We start from the raw sequence: 21961 nt of genomic DNA on the forward strand, positions 1-21961 counted from the left end.
ACAACGAAACCACTCAAAACAACAGAAAGACTTTAATCTGTGATGTGTAAAGCCCGGAGAAACTCTGTACAGATTAAAGTTAGTCGCATCTGTCGGGTGTGATGAGATGCTGTATTAATATATGAAATCTATTTTAATTTTTTCCAGATTTCATTTGATTTTTTTTCCCAAATTCTTTTTTAATTTTTCTGAATCTGAATTCTGTGTTTTATGACTTAAGCACATTTTGTCATTGGAAAAAGTATCTAATCATGTGGTGGATAAATAAAATAAGTATTCAAAATGTAATAATACATTGAATGAATTGAATATATATCAGTGAATTTGTAATGATGCAACACAATATTGCACTATTTTGTAATCAAAGAAAATGCGTCAATACACAGTACACTCAGATATTAGCATGAATAAGCACTATGGCCTGAAGTAACCCTTCACATTTTATGAGTGATCTCACTGTGCACCATAACAAATAATAATCACAAAATATCATTGGTAAAATGAAGCTCATAGTGAAGGGATTTTAACAGCCATTTACTCATCCTCCCAAAGTCAGGGTGAAGCCACAACCCCGTAGTGTTAGTAGGGATTCAGGGTGGCTCAACAGGGCGGTGTGCGGTCGATGCGATATTATTTATGCGTTTTTTTGTTTTGTTTTGTTTTTGTTTTTTATGAAAATCGAGGTATGTTAGTCTGATTATTTGTCACCTGAATGGAGCAGCTGATGAACACATAATCACTTTAAATTGTGTTGTGACAGGAAACAATGTTTTCTCCGTTATGAGGGTTGGGTGCCAGGTTAGCTTGTTAGCCTGGATGCTAGCTGTGGGAGGCATGCATAAGACTCATGAGAGCCCCATGAGTGAGAACTCAGCGCGAAAGATGCTCCAGAGGAGCCGCCGAACATTCAATATACCCACGTTGAAGTGTTTGATGATAGAAACTCGTTGCACCCTTGATCTTGTGTCTGACGATGGAAACACTGACACTGCGGTTGACAATAGAAAAGTTGCACTTTGATGTCACGTCAATGGTGCAGTGTTCCTATTATCAAATGTGTTTGACATGACATTAACTGGTGCACTCCTCTAACACTAGACACGATGGTTGTGCTTTTTAGTGCACGTCCACTTGCACCTGTGCTGTAGTCACTGTCAGATCCGGTCTCACTGTGAGAATTACAAAGCAGGCAATAACCACGACTTGCTTCTGATATGTGCAACAGACTTGACCTTCTTCTTAAAGTGATTGGGATTCGGACTTCGGCAAGGTCTACTAATCCAAGCCGGCACGGCAGCTCGCAGCGAGATAACAACCTCTGATTCAGTGGCCCTCACTGACCTGCTGCATTCAGATTGACACGAGCTGCCTAGAGCAGGTTTAACTGCCCGTCAAGCGAAGCTAGCTGGCAAGGCCTACATGCTACCATCTGTCACCGACAGACAGCTAGCCTCACTGACCTCTCATAGGCCATGTGAGGCAGAGCTTGGCTTGCCAATGCAATCTGTCACTCCAAGAGACCGGTAACCCTGCAGATTGTAGTTTGTGTCTGTTGTCATTGCATCTTGCACAACTGCACTGTGGAATAACAAAACGTTTGTACTTGGGTTTACAGTGCTGTCATTTAGTATGAAAGCTTTACATACCTTTCATACCTTGTAAGGTTTCAATACGTCATTTTCAACAGTGCAAAATGAGGTGTGCTGCTGACATTAGCGTTGTCGTTTCTTAATGATGATAATAATGAACATCAGCAACCACACTGCCTTCTTAAATGAATTAGAAGGTTGGTGTTTTGCACATAACAATTCTTTTGTCAGGGTTTTATTCAAAGCCATGGATTGTTGCACGCTGACAGTGAACCATCTCTGGCCTTTGTTTACAGTATACAGCAGCTGAAAACATGATCTGATTAATCGATTGACAGAAAATGGATTTTATTTTAATTAGGCTTGGGTGGTATCTATTTTTTCATACCCTCCTGACATTTCACCAGGATATGCGGTATATGATAGTATTTGTGTGATAACATTGGTGATAGAAGTCATTGCATGTATGACATTTTCTAGTTTACAATGCTGTGTGTCTAATATGCAGTCAGTCTACTTAGACAAGTCTTGCTGGGTTTAAATACTTATGGCCCATAGAATAATGAATAGATAGGAAATAAGCGCCCTTCTTCCGTAGATTCTTGCTGGAGGACCCAATGGCAGACTGACACATAAATGTGCTGAATGGAGATGATGTGCAGGTGGTGGCAGCCTGGCAGTTGAGTAAAATCATGTGGCTAATAAATTGCTTTTGTAGTTAGAAGAAATCATCTGGTGATATTTCCATGATTCCATATATCACCTCTGCTGTGATGTAGGGTGGCTCATCAGCGTGGTTTGCAGTATCAGTGCCTTTTTTCTTCAAGTGAAAATCAAGGTATGTTAGTCTGATTATGTGTCAGCTGAATGGAGCAACAGTACCTGATGAACACAAAGACACTAATCAATGACTCCAAACAATTCCATGATAACTTAGGGTGTTATTGTGATCGCACAGTGTGTCAGTGAAAATCATTAATAGCCCACAGCGGCTGCTGCAGAATGAATATAGAGGAAACACTGCTTTGGGGTATAGACTGGACTATTGGTCAGATAAAACTGGCAATTTTACTTCGTCACGCAGGGATTTAGGAAAATATTGAGGGCTTTTTCACCATTTTCTGAAATTTTATGGACCAAATGATTAATTGAGAAACTAGTCATCAGATTCATTGATAATGGTTATAAGTGTTAGTTGCAGCCTCAGTTGACAGCGTGTGTGTCATGTGTATATAGATGGAGTGTGTGTCTTGGTCATAATAAAGAGAAATAAAATCTAAGGAATCTGTATCAAGATTTTAGGTTACGTTTGTTTTAAAATGACTAAAGATCAAAATATTGTTCCAATTTTTGTAAACCTCTGAATATTGATATCAGTATCAGTGTATAAATACTGCCTGGTTTTGGCGGCATTTTAAGGAATAGACCCAAAGCAACAGCTCTCAGACAGATTTTTTTAAAATAAATCAAATCAAAACGGTATTAGAGCAGCAGACATCACAACTTTGGTGTCCTTTATGTATAAATCAAACAAAGCTTTTAAAAGACATGAAACCTAAATGATGGTTATCATCATCACAGACCTGCAGAGACAAAGGAACACACATGATGCAACGCGGCACATCAGTATGGTATGGCAGTGTGTGAGGGAGTGTGTTTCAGGGCATGCACCTGCCATCTAAAGAGGCCTTTTTACACATACAGGCTGTGACATTAATAGAATAAAGGGGTCAGACTGTTCCAGTAAAGTCAACAGCTTCTGTTATTAACACAAGCAATGCCTTTGTTATTTTAAAACAAAATGGCCATTCACATACTGCTACAAATACAGAGTTAAGTAAGTTAAAAGAAATATGCCCACACAATGTCAGGATGCTGCGATGTACACGTAGCACTGGTGTAACAGTTTCTGTTTATATAATACAGCAGTAGGGAACATAAGCTGTAAAGCGGTGATTTCTTTTGGGGAAAAATAAGAATAGCAATCAAGAATGTGTACTTAACCAGTGTTACTACACGGTCATTGCACAGTTAATTTGTCCATCGAGGCTCAGCAAAGTAACTCATTTACTTTACAGCTTCCAGAAATAGTTGATTTAATCAATTAGTCAGTCGACTGAAAATTAATGACCAACTATTTTGATAATAGATTATTTGTTTTAGTGTTGTTTTTTAAAGAAACAAAAGATAAAATCCTTTCACTCCAGCTTCTTAAATGTGAGTTTTTTTCTCCTTTTATCAGAGTAAACTGAACATCTCTGGGTTGTGGACTGTTGGTCAGGACTAAACAAGATGTTTGAGGTTACATCTGGAGCACTATTTCTTGACATTTTATAGACCAAACGCCTAATTGATCAGTCTAGAAAATAATCAACAGATTAATGAATAATTAAAATAACTGTTAGTTGCAGGCCTAATTGACTGTACTTTACAGTGTAATGCTTTGCAGTGTCTTTAATTGCTATGAGCAGTGACTGAACGTTGGCCTACAGGCTACCAGATTTAAGTTGGTGTTAAGGTTTATGACTTCATACAAATTCATACAAATAATTGACAGATTAACTGATAATGAAAGCAATCGTTAGTTTCAGCCCTAGTTGTGACAAATGATTAGTAAATGTGTTAATAGTTATATAGTTAAATTTGCTGTGACAGTTAGTAGCACATTACCACATATTGATAAGATGTATTTATCACAGTTAGGTAAAACCTTTGATTGGATGTGTCATTAGCCGTGTTGAAGTGAATGAATTATGTACACCAGCTGATAACACAAGGCAAATGTGATTTACTTAGTGATATTGATTTCATGTTGAGAGGGACAGACGTTCCCTCACTCATCCGTATGAATTGCATTCTCAGGAATGTGTCACATTACTGCACAGTTTCTGCTGCATGTGTGTAATTGTCATGTCCCGATTTTTTCTTTTGGTGTGATTGTTTGTCTTTGTTGGTCTCTCTCTCTCTCTCCCTCCCTCCCTTCCTCTCTTGCTGTGACTTGATTTAAGATTTACTGTACAGGCCAGTTTGCCACTGGCAGCAGTCACAAGGGGAGAGAGAGAGAGAGAGAGAGGAGGGAGGGAAGAAATGCAGAGACAGAGATTCCCTTCTCCTCTCCCATCCCCCCACTGTTCTCCCACACTGTCAACACAGAGGATCTGGCTGTAGCTGGTGGCTCCACAGCACCACTGCAGTGGGATGGTGGTGGAGGGAACTGCAGTTCACTGTTTACAAATCTCTGGTCATCCCCAGGCAGTGCTGCTACTGTCTGCTGGGATTTAAGCAGAGGGTCTGACTGATCTGTGACTCAACAGTCTGTAGGTTTTCATTTCAGCCAAACACAACAGCAAGTGATTTTACTTTATTTTTATGCAATACTATGCCCCCCCCCCCCCCTCATCTCAAAGAAATCAGCTGCTGTCTTGTTTGATTCATAAATTATGAATCTCCCTAGAGAAATATATTTGGACAGTTCAGTGGTTTCAGTGTCTGTTCTAGTTTTTAAGATTTATCTTTGTTAAAACAAGAAATGAGATAATTATTTCCACAGTTTCACCGCATTCAATAATATTTTATGTCTGTCTGAGTAACAACTACAGCAACAGTCAATATAATGATACACGAAAATATAAATGAATTAAGCAGATTTGTATTGGAAACTAATTGACCTCAAGTTCCATTTGACTTAGGCCTGAATAATTTGAGGGAAGTACCTAATAGTGATTTTTATGACCAATAATGCGGTTGTAATTAAATGGAGATTATCTTCTATGTATTAAACATCAGGCAATAGATTAAACATATGTTGAATAGCTTTTTAACATGAGCATCACAATCTTATAAAATAAGTGAAACCAGTAAAGCTGAGTCGTCCGCATAGAGAAAAAGATTACATTTGCAAATAGCAAAGAACCTAGGACGCTTCCCTGCGGCACACCAATTCAAGTTGATTCAGTTGTATTTATATAGTGCTAAATTACAACAGAAGTTATCTCAGGGCACTTTTCACATGGAGCAGGTCTAGACCGTACTCTTTAATTTACAGAGACCCAACATTCCCCCCATGAACAAGCGATTGGTGACAAACCAAGAAAAAACTCACCCAACATTCCTCCATGAGCAGCACTTGGTGACAGCAGCAAGGAAAAACTCCCCTTTAACAGGAAGAAACCTCAAGCAGAACCAGGCTCTAGGTGGGCGTCCATCTGCCTTGACTTGTTGGGTTAAGAGAGAAAGAGGAAGAGAGGGAGAGAGAGAAATAGAGAAGCACAATAATAACAATAACAGTAATATAAATATGACTAAAAATAACAGTAATAGCAGGCGTGGGTGGCAAACAGGACAACAGCAGCACGGGGTCTGCAGCCATGACCCAAGGAAACCCACGATCCATAACCAGGCAGTCTGTGACCATGATCCTTAGAACCTGCAAGACAAGAAAGCACAAAAACCCTGGGGAAGAAGTCGAGCTAGTAACATGCATTAATGGTACATGAATGCGTACAGATGGAGAGGGGGAGGAGGAGAGAGGAGCTCAGTGCATCACGGGAAGTCCCCTGGCAGCCTGGCCAGTCCTAACTATAAGGTTTATCAAAAAGGAATGTTTTTAGCCTACTCTTAAACATAGAGAGGGTGTCTGCGCCCCCCCCCCCCTCCGGACCGAATCTGGAAGATGGTACCACAGGAGAAGACCCTGATCATTGAAGGCTCTGCCTCCCGTTCTACTTTTGTAGACTCAAGGAACCACAAATAAACCTGCATTATGGGAGCGCAGTGTTCTAGTGGGGTAATAGGGTACTATGAGCTCTTTAAGATATGATGGTGCCTGAACATTAAGAGCTTTGTAGGTGAAGAGAAGGATTTTAAATTCTATTAAGATTTTACAGGAAGCCAATGCAGTGAAGCTAAAATGGAAGAAATATGATCTATTTCTCTAGTTTTTGTCAGTACACATGCAGCTGCATTCTGGACCAGCTGGTTCAACTTGAGAAATAACTGCTATACAGAGGAAAACTACTGCTCTAGTTTTCTCATCCATACCAAACCTACTTATCTAGAGACCTGTTAGGGCAGCCTGATAATAAGAAATTACAATAATAAAGCCTAGAAGTAACAAATGCATGGGCTAGTTTTTCTGCATCTTTCTGAGACAGGATGTGCCTGATTTTTGTTACATAGGTGAAAAAAGGCAGTCCTCGAAATTTGTTTTATGTGGGAGTTAAAGGACATATCATGATCAAAGATGACTGCCAGATTCCTTACGGTGGTGCTGGAGGCCAGGGCAATGCTATCTAGAGTAGTTATATCATTAGATGATGTGTTTCTAAGGTGTTTAAGCACAATAACTTAAGTTTTGTCTGAGTTTAGTAGCAGAAAATTGCAGGTCGTCCAGGTCTTTATGTCCTTAAGGCATGCTTGGGGTTTAGTTAACTGGCTTCATTGATAAATATAATTGGGTATCATTTGCATAACAATGAAAATTCATGAAGTGTTTCCTAATAATATTACCTAAAGGAAGCATATATAAGGTGAATAGTTGATTTCTATAACCTCAGATAAAGTGCTTCAACTATTTGACATCTATCAGTCAAATATGACTGAATCCACTCACAAGCCATGATATTGAAACCTAGAGCTTTTAGTTTAGTGAGCAGAATCTGATGGTCAACAGTGTTAAAGGCTTTCTGGAGGTCTGATAGTATCATGCCACAGAATTTACCCAAATCATCCTCTTTCCTTATATAATCAGATAGAAATAATAAACGTGTCTGTTGAGTGTGGCTCTCTAAAACCAGATTGCATTACATACAACAAATCAGTATTGCAAATTTTGCTATTACTTTTCTCCAAAGACTTTTGATATGATTCCCAAAATAGAAAGTGGTTGATAATTTCCCTTTTCTAATTTGATCCCTTTCTTATACAAAGGAATGAGCCTTGCAAGTTTCAGATCTTTTGGGACTCTACCAGACTTAATAACATGAGTGAGATCGGTGAAATATGTTCAGCAGCATCTTATAGAAATCTGGCAGGCATTTCATCTAGACCAGTTGCTTTATAACATTCAAGATCTTTCAATAGCTTTAACACCTTGTCCTGTGGAACCACAGAAAGGTCAAATGAGTCCGCTACTGCTCCCAATTGTGAATAATAATTAAACATTGATTTTCCATCATACATCCCAAGGTTGCCTGGCAGCCTTTCTACAAGTTGTTTGGCTCCAGATGTACAAAAAGGCATTAAACGTATCTGCTACCTTTGATCTATTAGAGGAAAGCTCACCATTAATGTTGAGACAGATATTATTTGCCTTAGTCTTAAGTCTTTAACTGTACCCTGTTTGTGTCAGAGACTGCCAAAGTTTCTTTGGGTTACTTTTGTGTTCAATTATTTTATCATGGACAAATACCCCTTTACTCTCTCTGATCTTCTTTTGCACCATATTTCTCAGTTAGTGAAGTATCAAAAAGCTACTGAAGCTACCTTTGTGCCGTCAGCAGAGTTACTAGAATTTGCCGTCAGCAGAGTTAGAAAAGTTACAAGCCAATGTAGAATGGAAGTGGTTGCTGTAAATTACAGTGCATAGTTGTGCATCGCATTGGTTGAATTCTGCCTTCAGTAAACTACAGAGACATTGTTAGCGGCATCTTGTGTCCGTATCATTTACTAGCTTGGTAACAGTATAAAACTGATTTGTAGACTCACTCAGTTTGTATGTGCTTTTTGTATGTCTTTTCTATTCATTTTAATGAAATGTCAACCTGACCAGAGACGTTGACTTGTAGCCATGTCAGTTGAATCCTATTGCTTTTACATAGTCAGATACATACTCCACTTACATAGTGTAAGTGGAGTTCAAACTTACACACTCATTCATAAAAAAAGATGAAATAAATGGAGTTTAATACAACACCAACACAAAAATGAACTCTTCTGACACAATGTCAACAACAATCAAGTTTAACACAGGTGGTATTTATTACAGGACTGTTGTATTTGTATTGTATATTTTTCTGTAGAAGTGTAACGTGAGATGTCTCCAGTTGATCTGAATGATCAGTTTCACAGCCAATCAAGACTCTTTTAATTAGCTGTTACTGAACAAATTCTGAGACTGCAGTATTTTCTACTGTCATACAGGTCTGTCATAAACACACACACATAAACCACTAATTGCAGGGGTGTGGCAAGTTTTTAAAGTCTACCAGGCGACTGAAAGTATGCAACTGTTGTTAAGTTGTATAAGAAGTGAAAGCAGCCCAGCAGCTGCTTATGATTTAATAATAGGCCTGATTTAGAGGACAGTATGTCTGCAATGTTAGTGTTTGATAGGGCGGCAGTAACAGCTCATTTCACCATTACTAGAAGTTGCTCATTAGCATCGGGCTACTTTTGTGGCAGTGTTTGTAATGTGATTAAGTTACATCAGAGTTGAACTTCCTATCTGTGTGGTAGCTTGCATTATTTTGTCTACCCACCCTTCTATATCTGACCCTCAGAACAATCTACTTGCTGACAGTCGTCTCCATGGAAAACACAATCCTCTCCCGCAGATAAATATTGCTGAGCCAACATGTCATAGGACAAGATCACCTCTTCTGCTTTCTCGGACACTTAGCTGTTACCTGTCTCCTGGGTCATGAACAGATCCCGAAACAGCTCAGATATGGCAGCAGCCTTACTCTCCTGTGAGGCCGAAGCAGTCTGCCATCTCTGTCTCTAGTGTGGAGTCTGCTACCGCTGCTGTTGTGGCTCAGGATTAGCAAAAACAACTAAACTTATCAGTGGTCACAGGAGTAGACACACTAACTTCCACAGTGCTATGTGTATTCTGTGAATATGTCCTGTTTGTTGTTGCAGTTTGCCTTCAGGTTATCATTAAAGATTAATCTCATCTCATCTTCCTCTTCTAATTACCAGTGGAAAGTATATAAGATGATAGCATCGCTGTGTGAAATTCCACAGTTTGCTACTCGTGTTAGGTGGTCAGAAGAGGCTGGTTTAGCTCTGCCCTACTGTGTTTGACATTATGCAACATGAAGGCCAAAGGTCATGTTAAATGTTTTTCTGTGCCAGACAACAAAAATCTAATATCCTGGGAAATTAAATGTATGCCCAGGAGACGGTGTTTCATCCACTTAAATGCCATTAAATGCACAGAATGTCTCCTCTTGGGAGAGGGGGGCTGCAGACACTGAGCTCCAGGCATTACGTGGCTGATTATTCTCAGGGGAAATGGGCTTTGAGCTGGTCCTTATTTGGAATCAGCTCCCTGCCTCTGAGAGTTTTCAAAGTCGTGGCTCCCAATCTTTTTGGTTCATGAAACCATAGGCTAAAGTAATGTTGAATCATGTCATGAGGCGTCACAGTCCTGTTGATTTTTCTTTTCTTCCTTATATTTTTCAGTTGAGTAGTTTGGATTGGTACCCAAATGAGTGCATTAGATTATTTATAGTGGAGGAAAAGCAGCTTGTGGTGGAGGCATGATTTAACAGTGAAAACCCATTTAACACTAATGAAGAACAGTAACAGAACAACTTCAGAAAATATGTGAGTCAAACATTGACTGAGGTCACATGGAAATGATGGAGTCTAAGTTCATCAAAATTTTGTAATTCCAGACAACTGGTACTACATATGTGCTGTTATCATAACAGCCTTAGATCAGTTTCAGACCCACTGAAAACACCCAGCTCTCTTTATTTGAATGAGGCCAGTCCAGTGAGGCAGCAGGGTGCAAACACACCCCATCCGACAAGGCAATGGCCAATCATCTTTTATCCACCAAAATAGGACAGTTTGGTACTATGACAACACTGGTGTGAAATGTTGTTCAGGCTAGGTGAAACATGTTGTGAAGTGTCTGAGGGTTGTATTAAGGACGTGCCTGATGCCAGATTAATCCGAGTACTCAACTAGGATCCCATTACATGTGATCTGTACCTGGAAACATTATCGGGATAATGACATCCGATCTACGGGTCTTTGTATTTACACCTAGTATTAACATGCATTCTATTTTCTCAATTATGCCCACATAATTAGCAAATTAGCTACGCGGGGCTGGTGGACTTAACAACAAACATGGTGCATCCCAGGTCATGGAAAACAAAGCCGTGGATGGGTGTTCATTATTTGTGAGGGAAGACTTCTAGCTACTGCTACTACTTGTAGCTTTTGACAGGGTGCTTAAACTAGCGGGAGGTGGAGTGAAAGTGACCTTTCAAGTTGCTGGGTGGAATTTAATTTATTCTTATGAATGTGGCCACAATGTACAGATTACGTCTCCACCTGCTCTGGCTGATCCAATCACAATGTGTTCTTAGTGCATTTACACCTGCATTAACGTGTGTTTTTTTTCTTATCCAGATAAGTTATCAGGATACAGATGGCGTGTTGATACCAGGTGTAAATGGGTCTTTTATTATTCTGTACCAAGGAAGAGCTTGTCTGTAGCTTCTTGGCGAGCTGACACGAGATAGCAGGAAGAAGTGGAGTTAGATGACCTTTCAACACGTTCTTGACTTTTTCTCAAGAATGTGGCCAAACTATCCAGCTTGCATTTACACCTGGCTGAGATCCAACTACAACACAAGCCAGATCTTCAGATGTGGTCTGGTCAATCCAATCACAATCTGATTGTCTGCGTTTACATATATGCTTTGACAGCGGCTTTTCTTATTATCCAAATAAGATATCAGGATACACATTGCATGTACACAACAGGTGTAAATGGAGTCTAATTGGACATGTCTTGTTATTCCAGCTGAATGAATAATTGAATTTTAAATGGATGAAAATAGCTGATACCATAATGTTCATATTCATATAAAAGTCTTCATTGTATTGGGGACATATTAAACGTGTTGTCGGGATAGTGGTGAGTGTTCACTGATAAATCTCTCTCTTTTTTTCAGGCTTGGTGTGTGCGTGCTGACCTCATGGTGTAACAGGAGTAAAGATGAGCATTAGCAGTGATGAGGTCAATTTCCTGGTCTACAGATACTTACAGGAGTCAGGTATCCCTCTCAAGCCCTAATATTTATCATGCTTGCATTTTTATTATTTTAAAATGTTCAGACACTGCTCTGATTTAGTGATTGTTTTATTTTCATTTTTATTATTATTATTTTTAGGTGCAATTTAATACACAAGCAGTTTATTTTATTATTTATTTCTGTTTTTCTTTTTTTTGTGTGTGTGTGTGTTTATATATTGTGTACACAATACCAGATCTGCAAGTAGTTTTTTCAAATTGTCATCACTAAATGACTAAAGAGAGAAATGAACATCCGTTGGGTATGTAAGCTTGTAATATTGGTATATAGCAGGAACCTGAAAGCTGCATTTTAGCTTGTTTGGTCAACCTGTACAAAGTGTATACACAACTTCCTGTGTTTGAAAGGCAGAACATACTGAAGAGAAGTTGACACACACAAACACACACACACACACACACACACACACACACACACACAACTATATGGAACAGATGGACAAAAAGCACTTAATGTCTGCAGTGTTATGTACATCAGAATGAATCATACAAACAGGAATGAGTGGGACAGAGTGAGGGGCGGTTTGCTACTGTTTAATCAATCAGAGATGGTAAATAGAGTGCATTCATATAGCACTGTTACCCTGAGAGCAGCGCAGAGGGTTTTACAAAACATCCCTTCCACCCACGCACCTGCACACAGGAGTAAATCTGGGGTCAAGTGGATAGATGTTCGTGACTATTAGTAAAACTGGGCCTCCTACCTTTTATAAAGCCCTTTATGTGAGGATCTCTGCAGGTGTGACAATAACCTTTATGTATCTTTGGGGAGGTATGCAAACCAAAACTCTCATATCACTGCAAAGGAGCTGTCAGAAGGCTGAGCTTAGCTGGTGCTGGTCTACTGTTATATGTACACTGTGCATGTCTATAACTTTCCTCCCCCTGCATTATTATATCACATCATACGTTTTTAAGGCTCATGATGGCTCACGTAATTCAAAACATCCTGTCACAGTTGTGTCGTATTCTGTCTTTAATTCAAACACACAACAACAACAAAAAAAATGCACTATATGTTTGCATAAAAGGGTTTGTTTTTGTCCAGGTTTTTTCATATTATCATGTTATCATGCATACTCATTTTTCATACATGGAAGGGAACTGTTTACTTTTTGAAATTGGCTCTGTGATCAGCAGACGAGCATACTCTGTTCTGATTGGATACACTGGAAGCTGCGTCTTGTCAGACTTCCGCCAGTTACTTTAACAATCTATAGTAGTAGGATTTCACTTCTTTTTCTCTTTCTTTTACTTGTTCATCTTCTCAAATACATTTGTACATGTTCAAGCCCAAATCTGATCCAAACATGAGAATGGACAACTTAAACAAGCCATGGAAAAACCTTAGCAACAACTTTAGGGTTGAAGGTATAAAAAAACATCACAAAGAAGTGTTCAGAGCAGGCTGAAGCCCTGACTTTTGACTTTCAGGGAGCATTTCTATTTATGTTAAACTCAAGGTCTGGAACTTTGACCATGTTTAACATCTGACATCATAACAGAATTTAAATAACAGAAAATCAAAAAAAGCAGAATATGTCCCCTTTAAACGTACCTTTGAAAATATTGAGCATCTAATTTTTGTGAGTACAGCAAATGTGTATCTAAGCTACGTTGGGTTGACAATAGAAATTCCTGTGAGGTCATGTTCCATTTACTAATTATAACATCATGAGAGGTTGGGCAACATAACTGATATACAACATTTTATTGATTTGTCATTTGTTCATTGAATTGATTATGCATGAAGTGCACCAGTGCAGCTGAAACTATTATATTATTGTTATCTGTATACTGTTGACAGCTGTAGCCAGATGCTTTTTACAACCTCAGAGAGAAACATGGTAGCCTGAGTGAGAAATGCTCAAGAATGTGCAGTGGTCACAATGTTGTAAATGCAGAATGCCTGTTCTTACAACAATAAAGCCTGTGGTGGAGTCAGGATGTGTAAACATATCCTGACTGAATACAGACTGTTAAGACTGCAAGGAAGAACATTCAGAATGTATACCCTGTCCCATTTATATGTATGTGAAATTATGACTTGATGCCTACAGTATGTCGTTACCTTTCAGTGTTCAAAACACACTCTGTCCTCTCCTCTCTGCTGCTCCTCAGGGTTCTCCCACTCAGCGTTTACGTTTGGTATAGAGAGTCACATCAGCCAGTCCAACATCAATGGTGCTCTGGTTCCCCCTGCTGCCCTCATCAGCATCATCCAGAAGGGCCTGCAGTACGTCGAGGCTGAAGTCAGCATCAATGAGGTGCGACACAAACAGGATCATGCAAACTTCTCCTCTCTTCTCTCCTCTCTCTTCTCAGTTTCCTCTAACTGTTCATCTCTCTCTGTAGGACGGCACGTTATTTGACGGGCGGCCCATTGAGTCTCTGTCCCTGATCGATGCGGTGATGCCAGACGTTGTTCAGACGAGGCAGCAGGCATACCGGGACAAAATGGCCCAGCAGCAAGCTGCCGCTTCAGCGCCAGCATCGGCCACTGGAGGCAACATCGCAGGCAACGCCAAGAACGGAGAGAATACTGCCAACGGGGAAGAGAACGGAGCCCATGCCTTAGCTAGTGAGTACCGTTTTTAAAAATAGAGAAAGGATGTGCGATGATGAAGCACTTCTCAAGAATGAAAGTTCATTCTTGACCTCAGAAATATTACGCATTTTTATAACTTACATGATTGAACTATTTCTATTATTAATCATTCTTACTTTACTTATCACTCATGTACAATGGTAAAGAACTGAAGACCTGATGAAAGTTTGATTTCGGATTGCTTACTTGTACCCATCAACCTCTCAGACAACCATGCAGACCTGATGGAGGTGGACGGAGACGTGGAGATTCCTCAGAACAAGGCCATGGTCTTGAGGGGCCATGAGTCAGAGGTCTTCATCTGTGCCTGGAACCCAGTCAGCGACCTACTGGCATCAGGGTTAGTCACCTTCCCTTTCCTACCATTCTCCTCTCACACCGGCCTCACACTGCGTGAATACAACAAGTGAACAATACTGCCATGTTAGTTCCATCCTCGCATACCTTGATTTCAAGTGAACAAAGTCAGACAGAAATAGTGGGCTACAACTTAAGATTATTTTTATAATTAATTGATCTACTTATTATTCTTTCAGAAACTAGTAAAAAAAAAAAAAAAAGCCTGTCCCATTTTTTTCCAGAGCCCAAGATGATGTCTTCATATTGTCAAAACTTTGTACACCTTTGAGCTTTACCTGTGTACCTGTAATGCATATCAGTAGAACACAGTTCAATGCATGGAGCATCAGTTAGATTTTTTATACATAATGCTATACACATTTACCACATATTGGACAAGTATTTTTATCAACGTTGTGATAATGATTACCCAGCTGAAAGATGACAAATGATGAATTTGCTCTGCTCTGACTCTAAATTGAAACAACGAATTGTCGATTAGGTGAATGTTCTCATGTCCTGCCTGGGTCCAGACCGTTGAATCCGCCCACTCCACCAAGTCGACTGATTCTGGTTTGACATCATGACATTAAACAGCGGTTTCTTGGTTGAAATAGCAATCGATCTAATGAACACCGTTGGGTGACTAACACCGCATGTTAGTGGTGATCAGATTGAAATGAGTCCCCCTCCCCTAGTTAGAGGCAATGTCAGACTGAGGATGGAAATGGAGTTAAGTCAATTTTATTTATATAGCATCAAATCACAGCACAAGGGTACTTTTCACATAGAGCAGGTCTAGACCGTACTCTTCCCCCCATGAACAAGCGATTGGTGACAAACCAAGAAAAAACTCCCCTTTAATGGGAAGAAACCTCAAGCAGAACCAGGTTCTAGGTGGGTGCCATCTGCCTTGACTGGTTGGGTTGAGAGACAAAGAGGGAGGGGGAGAGAGAGACACAGTGAAGCACAACAACAACAATAATAGTAATAACTAATAATAATAATAGCAGGCGTGGGCATCAAGCAGGTCCATGGCAGCAGGCGGTCTGAAACCATGACCTGAGTGTAATGAGTTGACAATTCTGTCTGATATCTGTCTGATAGCAACCTCATGTCCCACCAGTGGATGAAATCCATTGCATTGGAACACTGGAACCAGTGATCTCTATGGAAACATGGTTCATTTGATGTCTGTGTGTTCTCATAACAGCCAGATGGACCACTATGACAATCTGACGTGTGTGTATGTATCTGCTTCAGGTCCGGTGACTCGACGGCTCGGATCTGGAACCTGAGTGAGAACAGTACAAGCAGCTCCACACAGCTGGTCTTGAGACACTGCATACGAGAGGGAGGACAGGACGTTCCCAGCAACAAAGACGTCACCTCGCTAGACTGGAATGTAAGAACCCACACACACACACACACACACACATACACACACTCTCATTTAATGTATTCATTCAAAATACAGGACCAGGTGAAGTTGTGGGAATAGTAGGAGCATGTCTGTCCAACAAAACTGCTGTTTCACATTGTATCACGTCACTTCAGTCTAAAAGTATATTCATCTAGTGAGTGATACATTGATGTTTAACAGCAAATCAAACATTGGAATGGTATTTAATAAGCAAAAACAACACATGCTGTGTACTTGATGTACTGCATGTAGACACAGTGCACCAGAAAGGCAAATTACACCAAATGCTTCATCACAGAACGACTCCCCAAGCGTTCTGAACATAACTGTTGATGATATCTAACAGTGGAAGAGTATCAGGCAGTGGAATTTTCCTTTAGTTCAGCCAATGGGCTGTGAACCTGAGCCAAGGGCAGAGGCAAAAATTTCCTGGAAAGCCTCCACGCTGATGGAAAACACAGGCCTCTCTCATAAGACCAGCTGCATCACAGCAAATATAACTATGTTCATTCAGCCTGCACTCTTAAAAAAGAGGACGTGGAACTGTAAACTTCTCTAAATTGGATTTGTCTCACTGGCACACACACTCTGAGACATGCTTACACTCCTTACACTCCTCTCTCTCTCTCTCTCTCTCTCTCTCTCTTTCTCTCTGACAGAGCGAGGGCACGCTGTTAGCAACAGGCTCATATGATGGCTTTGCTAGAATATGGACGAAGGATGGTAAGCTGACTTCAATTCATTCATTTCTAAGGAAACTGCATTATCAAAAATTGGGAGGGCCATCATTTTTCAAATTTATGAAAATGTAATGTAAAAGTGTATTTCCTTACAAATATATAAGTATTAAAAAATGAACATCAATGTTGCTGTGGAAACCATAATAATAGACTGTAGTGTAGTGTTTCCTGTATGCCACATGGCTAAGTTATATCCTTGAACAATGCTGCCACCTAGAGGCATGTTCACGTACTGTGGCTGGGTCAGTTTGTTTGGCTACTGTGTAAGTTTACTCATTTTATGTTATTTAGACCCTTTATGGCTTTCTGTTGTTGTTACTCAGATTTTGTTCCTTTTCTGTGTGTTCTGTCCTGCAGGCAACCTGGCCAGTACACTTGGCCAACACAAAGGTCCAATCTTTGCCCTTAAGTGGAATAAAAAAGGCAATTTCATCCTTAGTGCAGGAGTAGACAAGGTATACCATCATGACCATAAATTAATCCAAATATTGACTAACTTGTAGCGTGATTTCTCATGAAACATTTGAGTAAATAGGCAAAGATCAAGAAAAAGCTGTACTGTGTTGTCTTTGTTAGCACTAACTGTACATGCACATGTGTCCTGCCAGACAACAATCATATGGGATGCCCACACAGGAGAAGCCAAACAGCAGTTTCCCTTCCATTCAGGTATACAAACATCTTCACCGCTCTACTCTTCTCACACCAGTCTCACAGTTTATTCTTCATCTGCTAACTGCTATCTGCTCAATCTGTCTGCCTCCCACAGCTCCAGCGCTAGACGTGGACTGGCAAAGCAACAATACATTCGCCTCTTGTAGTACAGACATGTGTATCCACGTCTGTAAACTGGGACAAGACAGACCCATAAAAACATTCCAGGGACACACGGTAAGGGGTGTGTGTGTGTGTGTGTGTTTAGTTCCAACACATTGATAGGTGTGTGTATGACTTAAAGCACCCATAGCAGAATGAAAAGAGTTTAACCTTAATCTGGTCTGAATAAGATTTGGATGAGTGTGTTTATAAGTATAAATTTAGCATTATGGTTAATTCAAATGCCCTTAAGAAGAATTTATTGATCATTTTGCAATTTTTTTGCATTACCTTCAACCTAAATCTTTAATGGTACGTAGAACCTTGGAGAGATGAAGGTTAGATGATATACTAACCATATATACTGTACATACATAACAAACCTCTGGCTTCTGAGATCTCTTAAGTGCATGCTTGATTAAATGGGATGATATATTGTATTGCACAACACTTGGCTGTGAAAATAGTGGCTAACATTAAGCCATGTATTGCAATATTAGAAACTCAGATCAGGCAATAACCTTCCATCCCCATTGTGCTCTGCTATGTGAAAGGAACGTTCATGGAAAGTCCATCTTTGGAGCTTTTTTATGCAGGGCTGTACAAAAAACCTGCAGTGTATATGTGAGTTACAGAAGGTTAAGTACATAACAGTTACAACGAAAGCGAAGCAGGCTGATGCAAACTTTTGAAAATAATAAACTCAAGTTTGGTAATTGTTTATGCTAAAATTGATAGGATCTTGAGCTGATTAAAGAGAGGAGCTGAGAAGTATATGGAGATTTAATTATAATACCTAGACACTGTATACATACTGGCTAAGAAAAGCGATTTGGAATCCAAGTGTTTGTTGGATTGGGAGGTAACTCAGACAGTTCTTTTGTCTGGTTGAGTTAACAGACTGTGACTGATATTTAATAACTGGTGGGAGGCAAGAGATTTCCACAGTGAAACTATAAAGTAATATCTTGTGCTGAAATCAAGTGAGGGAACTGTGGTGCTCAAAGAAGTGAGAATCAGTTATGTTCAACTCTTAGCTGAAGTCTCTCATAGGTGGTGGTGAATTGTTTTGGCTGGTTGCTTTGTTTCAAACTGTTTTAGAGAGGGGTTCAAGCAGCTTAATGGTCATTTTAGAGGTGTTTGTAATATTTAGTCTACCCTTGTTGAAGTAAAGAGTTCTTTTCTTTGCTGTCAGGTAAAGATTTCTCCCAAGGTTTTAACTGCCCATGTTTGGACTTGAGATAAATGTAAATGCACATTCATTCATTCATTCATTCATTCATTCATTCATTCATTCATTTTGTGTAGGCGAGGACATGAATGCAAGTCATTAATAATACTTTCACTAGTTGTGTGTGTGGGTTTGCTTACAATACTTCATCTCTCTCTTCTTTCTCTCCAGAATGAAGTAAATGCAATCAAGTGGGATCCCACAGGGAACCTGCTAGCCTCCTGCTCAGACGACATGACGTTGAAGGTGAATAGGGCTAAACCTGCTGAAATATTGGAGATCTTGTGTTATTAATATCACCTGCTACCCTTGACATGAAAGCACTAAGCCATAATGACAGTAATGATTTATGATAACTGGGAACTGATTCTTTTCAGCCCTGAAAATGACCCTTAAACTTGAGAGATTTCAAACATATAGCTTAAAATGAAGTATAATGCTAAACTAAAACAAATGCTCAACTTAATTTTTTTCTCTGCTCTTACATGCTTCAATTAAAGATGTTATCCTCAAATTGTCACTTGAATGGTGTTAGGAAGGAGGCAGAAACTCACAAATATGAAGATTCTCAGTTGGTCAGATACCGATGATTACAAAGTGGTCAAATAACTGTATTTACTGGGAGTTACTTGTGCAAGCTAATGTGCTAACAAGTGCTGTAACACTTGTGCACCTGTGATATAATGATGAAATAAACTGAAGGACAAAGTTGTTGACTTTTTCTTTGGGGTTTCGTGTGTTTTCAGATCTGGAGTATGAAGCAGGACTCATGTGTCCATGACCTCCAAGCCCACAGTAAAGAAATCTACACCATCAAATGGAGTCCCACTGGCCCTGGAACCAATAATCCCAGCGCTAACCTCATGCTAGCCAGGTGTGTGTGTACTGTGTAAAGCTGGAACAAGTTACTCCAACACAGCAGCAGCAATGTAATGCTAGTTAGATAGCTAAAAAGGAAATGAGTACACTCCAGCTTTTTAGCTCGCAGTACAGCCTTCGCTTTACTCGGTTAGCCTACTGGCTTGTTAGCTAGCTAACAAATAATTGGAAATTGTGTCTTTTCAAGTGCTTAGCCTGTTTTGGGGTAGAGACTAGGCTTAAAAGAGAGAAAAAAGTTGTAGTCTGTATATGAATACATACATACATACATACATTCTTTCTTCCATAAGAAAAAATATCTACTTTTTTACCTGTGTGCTTTAATGAAAGACTTTATAACAAAACTTTTAGCTGTATTGAAAAAGAGCCAAACATAGTTTCCCTTAGGGCAGCCATTTTGTCACTTGAATAGTGTTAGTTGGGAGACAGGAAATTCCACATATATTTCCCAGGTCACAGTTGATCAGTTTTAACTAATAACAGACAGTGGTTAAAATGTGTATTAACATGTTGCCTAACGTGAGGTAAAAAGTTGTCAAAATGTTGCAGTCCGTACATGTTGAGAATTTAAACATTCATAACTCCCTTATCAATTTTTCATGCACTGTAAGAGGGCTTTGAAATTGCAATTCCAAGTACATTTAGTCAGCATTTCAGAAAGTCTGTGTGGCAAACAGTTAAACATACACCTTACATTAGAAATCTAAATGCTATGTAGCCATAGCTGTAATATATATAAAACTTGATATTAGCTGTTACATGTGGATCAGTACTCAGCAATTTCTGATTTTATTTTCTTTGTCCCAGTAAGCTGAATGTGGTTGTTAACCTTGTAAAATAAAGCTATATTTGAGTCATCCTTCTTGCACTATCTTTGTTGTTATACGTCCAGATTGAACAGCAGCACCTCTGTAACCTGTTTGTTCATGTCTCCTACTTCCACAGTGCATCGTTTGACTCAACAGTTCGTCTTTGGGACGTGGAGAGAGGCATCTGTATCCATACGCTGACCAAACACCAGGAGCCAGTCTACAGTGTGGCTTTCAGCCCTGACGGTCGGCATTTGGCCAGTGGGTCCTTTGACAAATGTGTGCACATCTGGAATACACAGGTAGGAAGAAAATAGGACTGACAGTGTGTATATGAGTGTATTTGTGCACACTTCACAACAGCATGTGCACCCTTTTAACCTGAATTCTTCTAGGTCAGTTTGCAGCTCACAGCTGCAGTTCTGCTCTGGTAGAATCACTGTGCTACCTGCCCATTAAGTGGCTTTGACACAAAGATAGTGACTAGCTGGCTGGTACAAATGGGAACCTCTAGCAACAAGCAAGAGTCAGATATTTTTCTCAGGAGTTGGTGAGACAAAACCAGAGCTTAAGTTTAGCTCTGGTGTCAGGTGGTCAGAAACACAACTCCAGATAAATACTGGCATTGCTCTGTCAGTTGAATGTATAAGTAGGTAAATGTTTGCTAATGAGTTTGCCTTAAAGTAACAATCTTGAAGATCCCCGTTTTGTTTTCTTTGGGGGCAACATATAGCATTAAGCGGTAACTGCAGGTGTGCTTGTGGACCTCACTGCCAGAGATCCAAACACTGTTGCTGTCAGGGATGTGCAGAGAGCCCAGTATTTGTATTTGTGTCTGTATTTGTTTAGGCAGCAAAATTATTTGTATTTGTATTCAAATAAAAGTGGAAATAGGCGTAACAATCCTGTCTTAGTTTTTATTACACTTCTAATTTTAGGATATTAAAGTGTTAAAATAAGCGTTCTTCAATAAACTAATTTGCAAAGTAGGATTCATGGATTCAGGGTTGACAGACCTTCAGCTATTTCTACATCCATAACACAGAGACAGACAGAGTGGAGCAGAGGTTAGACGGAGACAGCAATGTAACCTCGCTACTAAGGTGTCAGTGTTGTTTACAGCTTATTCTGCTGCCCCCAGGTGGCCAAAGAAAATCAATGTGGCTTTAAGGCTCCTGCTGTGGTCTTTTGTATATTATGCACACCTTGGTTTGAGTTGTTGGTCAAAATGCAGCAAAAAGGGAGCAAAAAAAATCATCATGAAAGAAATTTACATAAAAATAATAGATTTCCTGGAAGTTGCCTGCATGCCCCTCAATTTTCTCTCCGTTAATGCTTTCTTTCTCCGTCTCTTGTGTCTGCAGACAGGCGCCTTAGTCCACAGTTACAGAGGGACGGGTGGAATCTTCGAGGTTTGCTGGAATGCAGCAGGGGACAAAGTGGGAGCCAGTGCATCAGACGGATCTGTAA

General features: G+C 39.8%; 1 protein-coding gene across 2 annotated transcripts in view; it reads left to right on the top strand.

The window, feature by feature from the left end:
• tbl1xr1a (tbl1x receptor 1a) overlaps window positions 1-21961 on the top strand; it is a 51966-nt gene that overhangs the window by 25622 nt on the left and 4383 nt on the right. For both annotated transcript variants that reach the window (XM_044360582.1, XM_044360581.1), the window contains 13 exons: window positions 11507-11608; window positions 13768-13913; window positions 14002-14227; window positions 14462-14594; window positions 15857-15998; window positions 16676-16739; window positions 17114-17211; window positions 17365-17425; window positions 17526-17647; window positions 18975-19049; window positions 19550-19677; window positions 20628-20793; window positions 21856-21957. In XM_044360582.1, the coding sequence (XP_044216517.1) occupies window positions 11551-11608; window positions 13768-13913; window positions 14002-14227; window positions 14462-14594; window positions 15857-15998; window positions 16676-16739; window positions 17114-17211; window positions 17365-17425; window positions 17526-17647; window positions 18975-19049; window positions 19550-19677; window positions 20628-20793; window positions 21856-21957 (1521 nt within the window). In that variant the 5' untranslated portion in view covers window positions 11507-11550. The remainder of the gene's footprint in view (window positions 1-11506; window positions 11609-13767; window positions 13914-14001; window positions 14228-14461; window positions 14595-15856; window positions 15999-16675; window positions 16740-17113; window positions 17212-17364; window positions 17426-17525; window positions 17648-18974; window positions 19050-19549; window positions 19678-20627; window positions 20794-21855; window positions 21958-21961) is intronic.

The sequence above is a fragment of the Thunnus albacares genome, chromosome 9 (genome assembly GCF_914725855.1).
Source record: "Thunnus albacares chromosome 9, fThuAlb1.1, whole genome shotgun sequence".
Lineage (NCBI taxonomy): Eukaryota > Metazoa > Chordata > Actinopteri > Scombriformes > Scombridae > Thunnus > Thunnus albacares.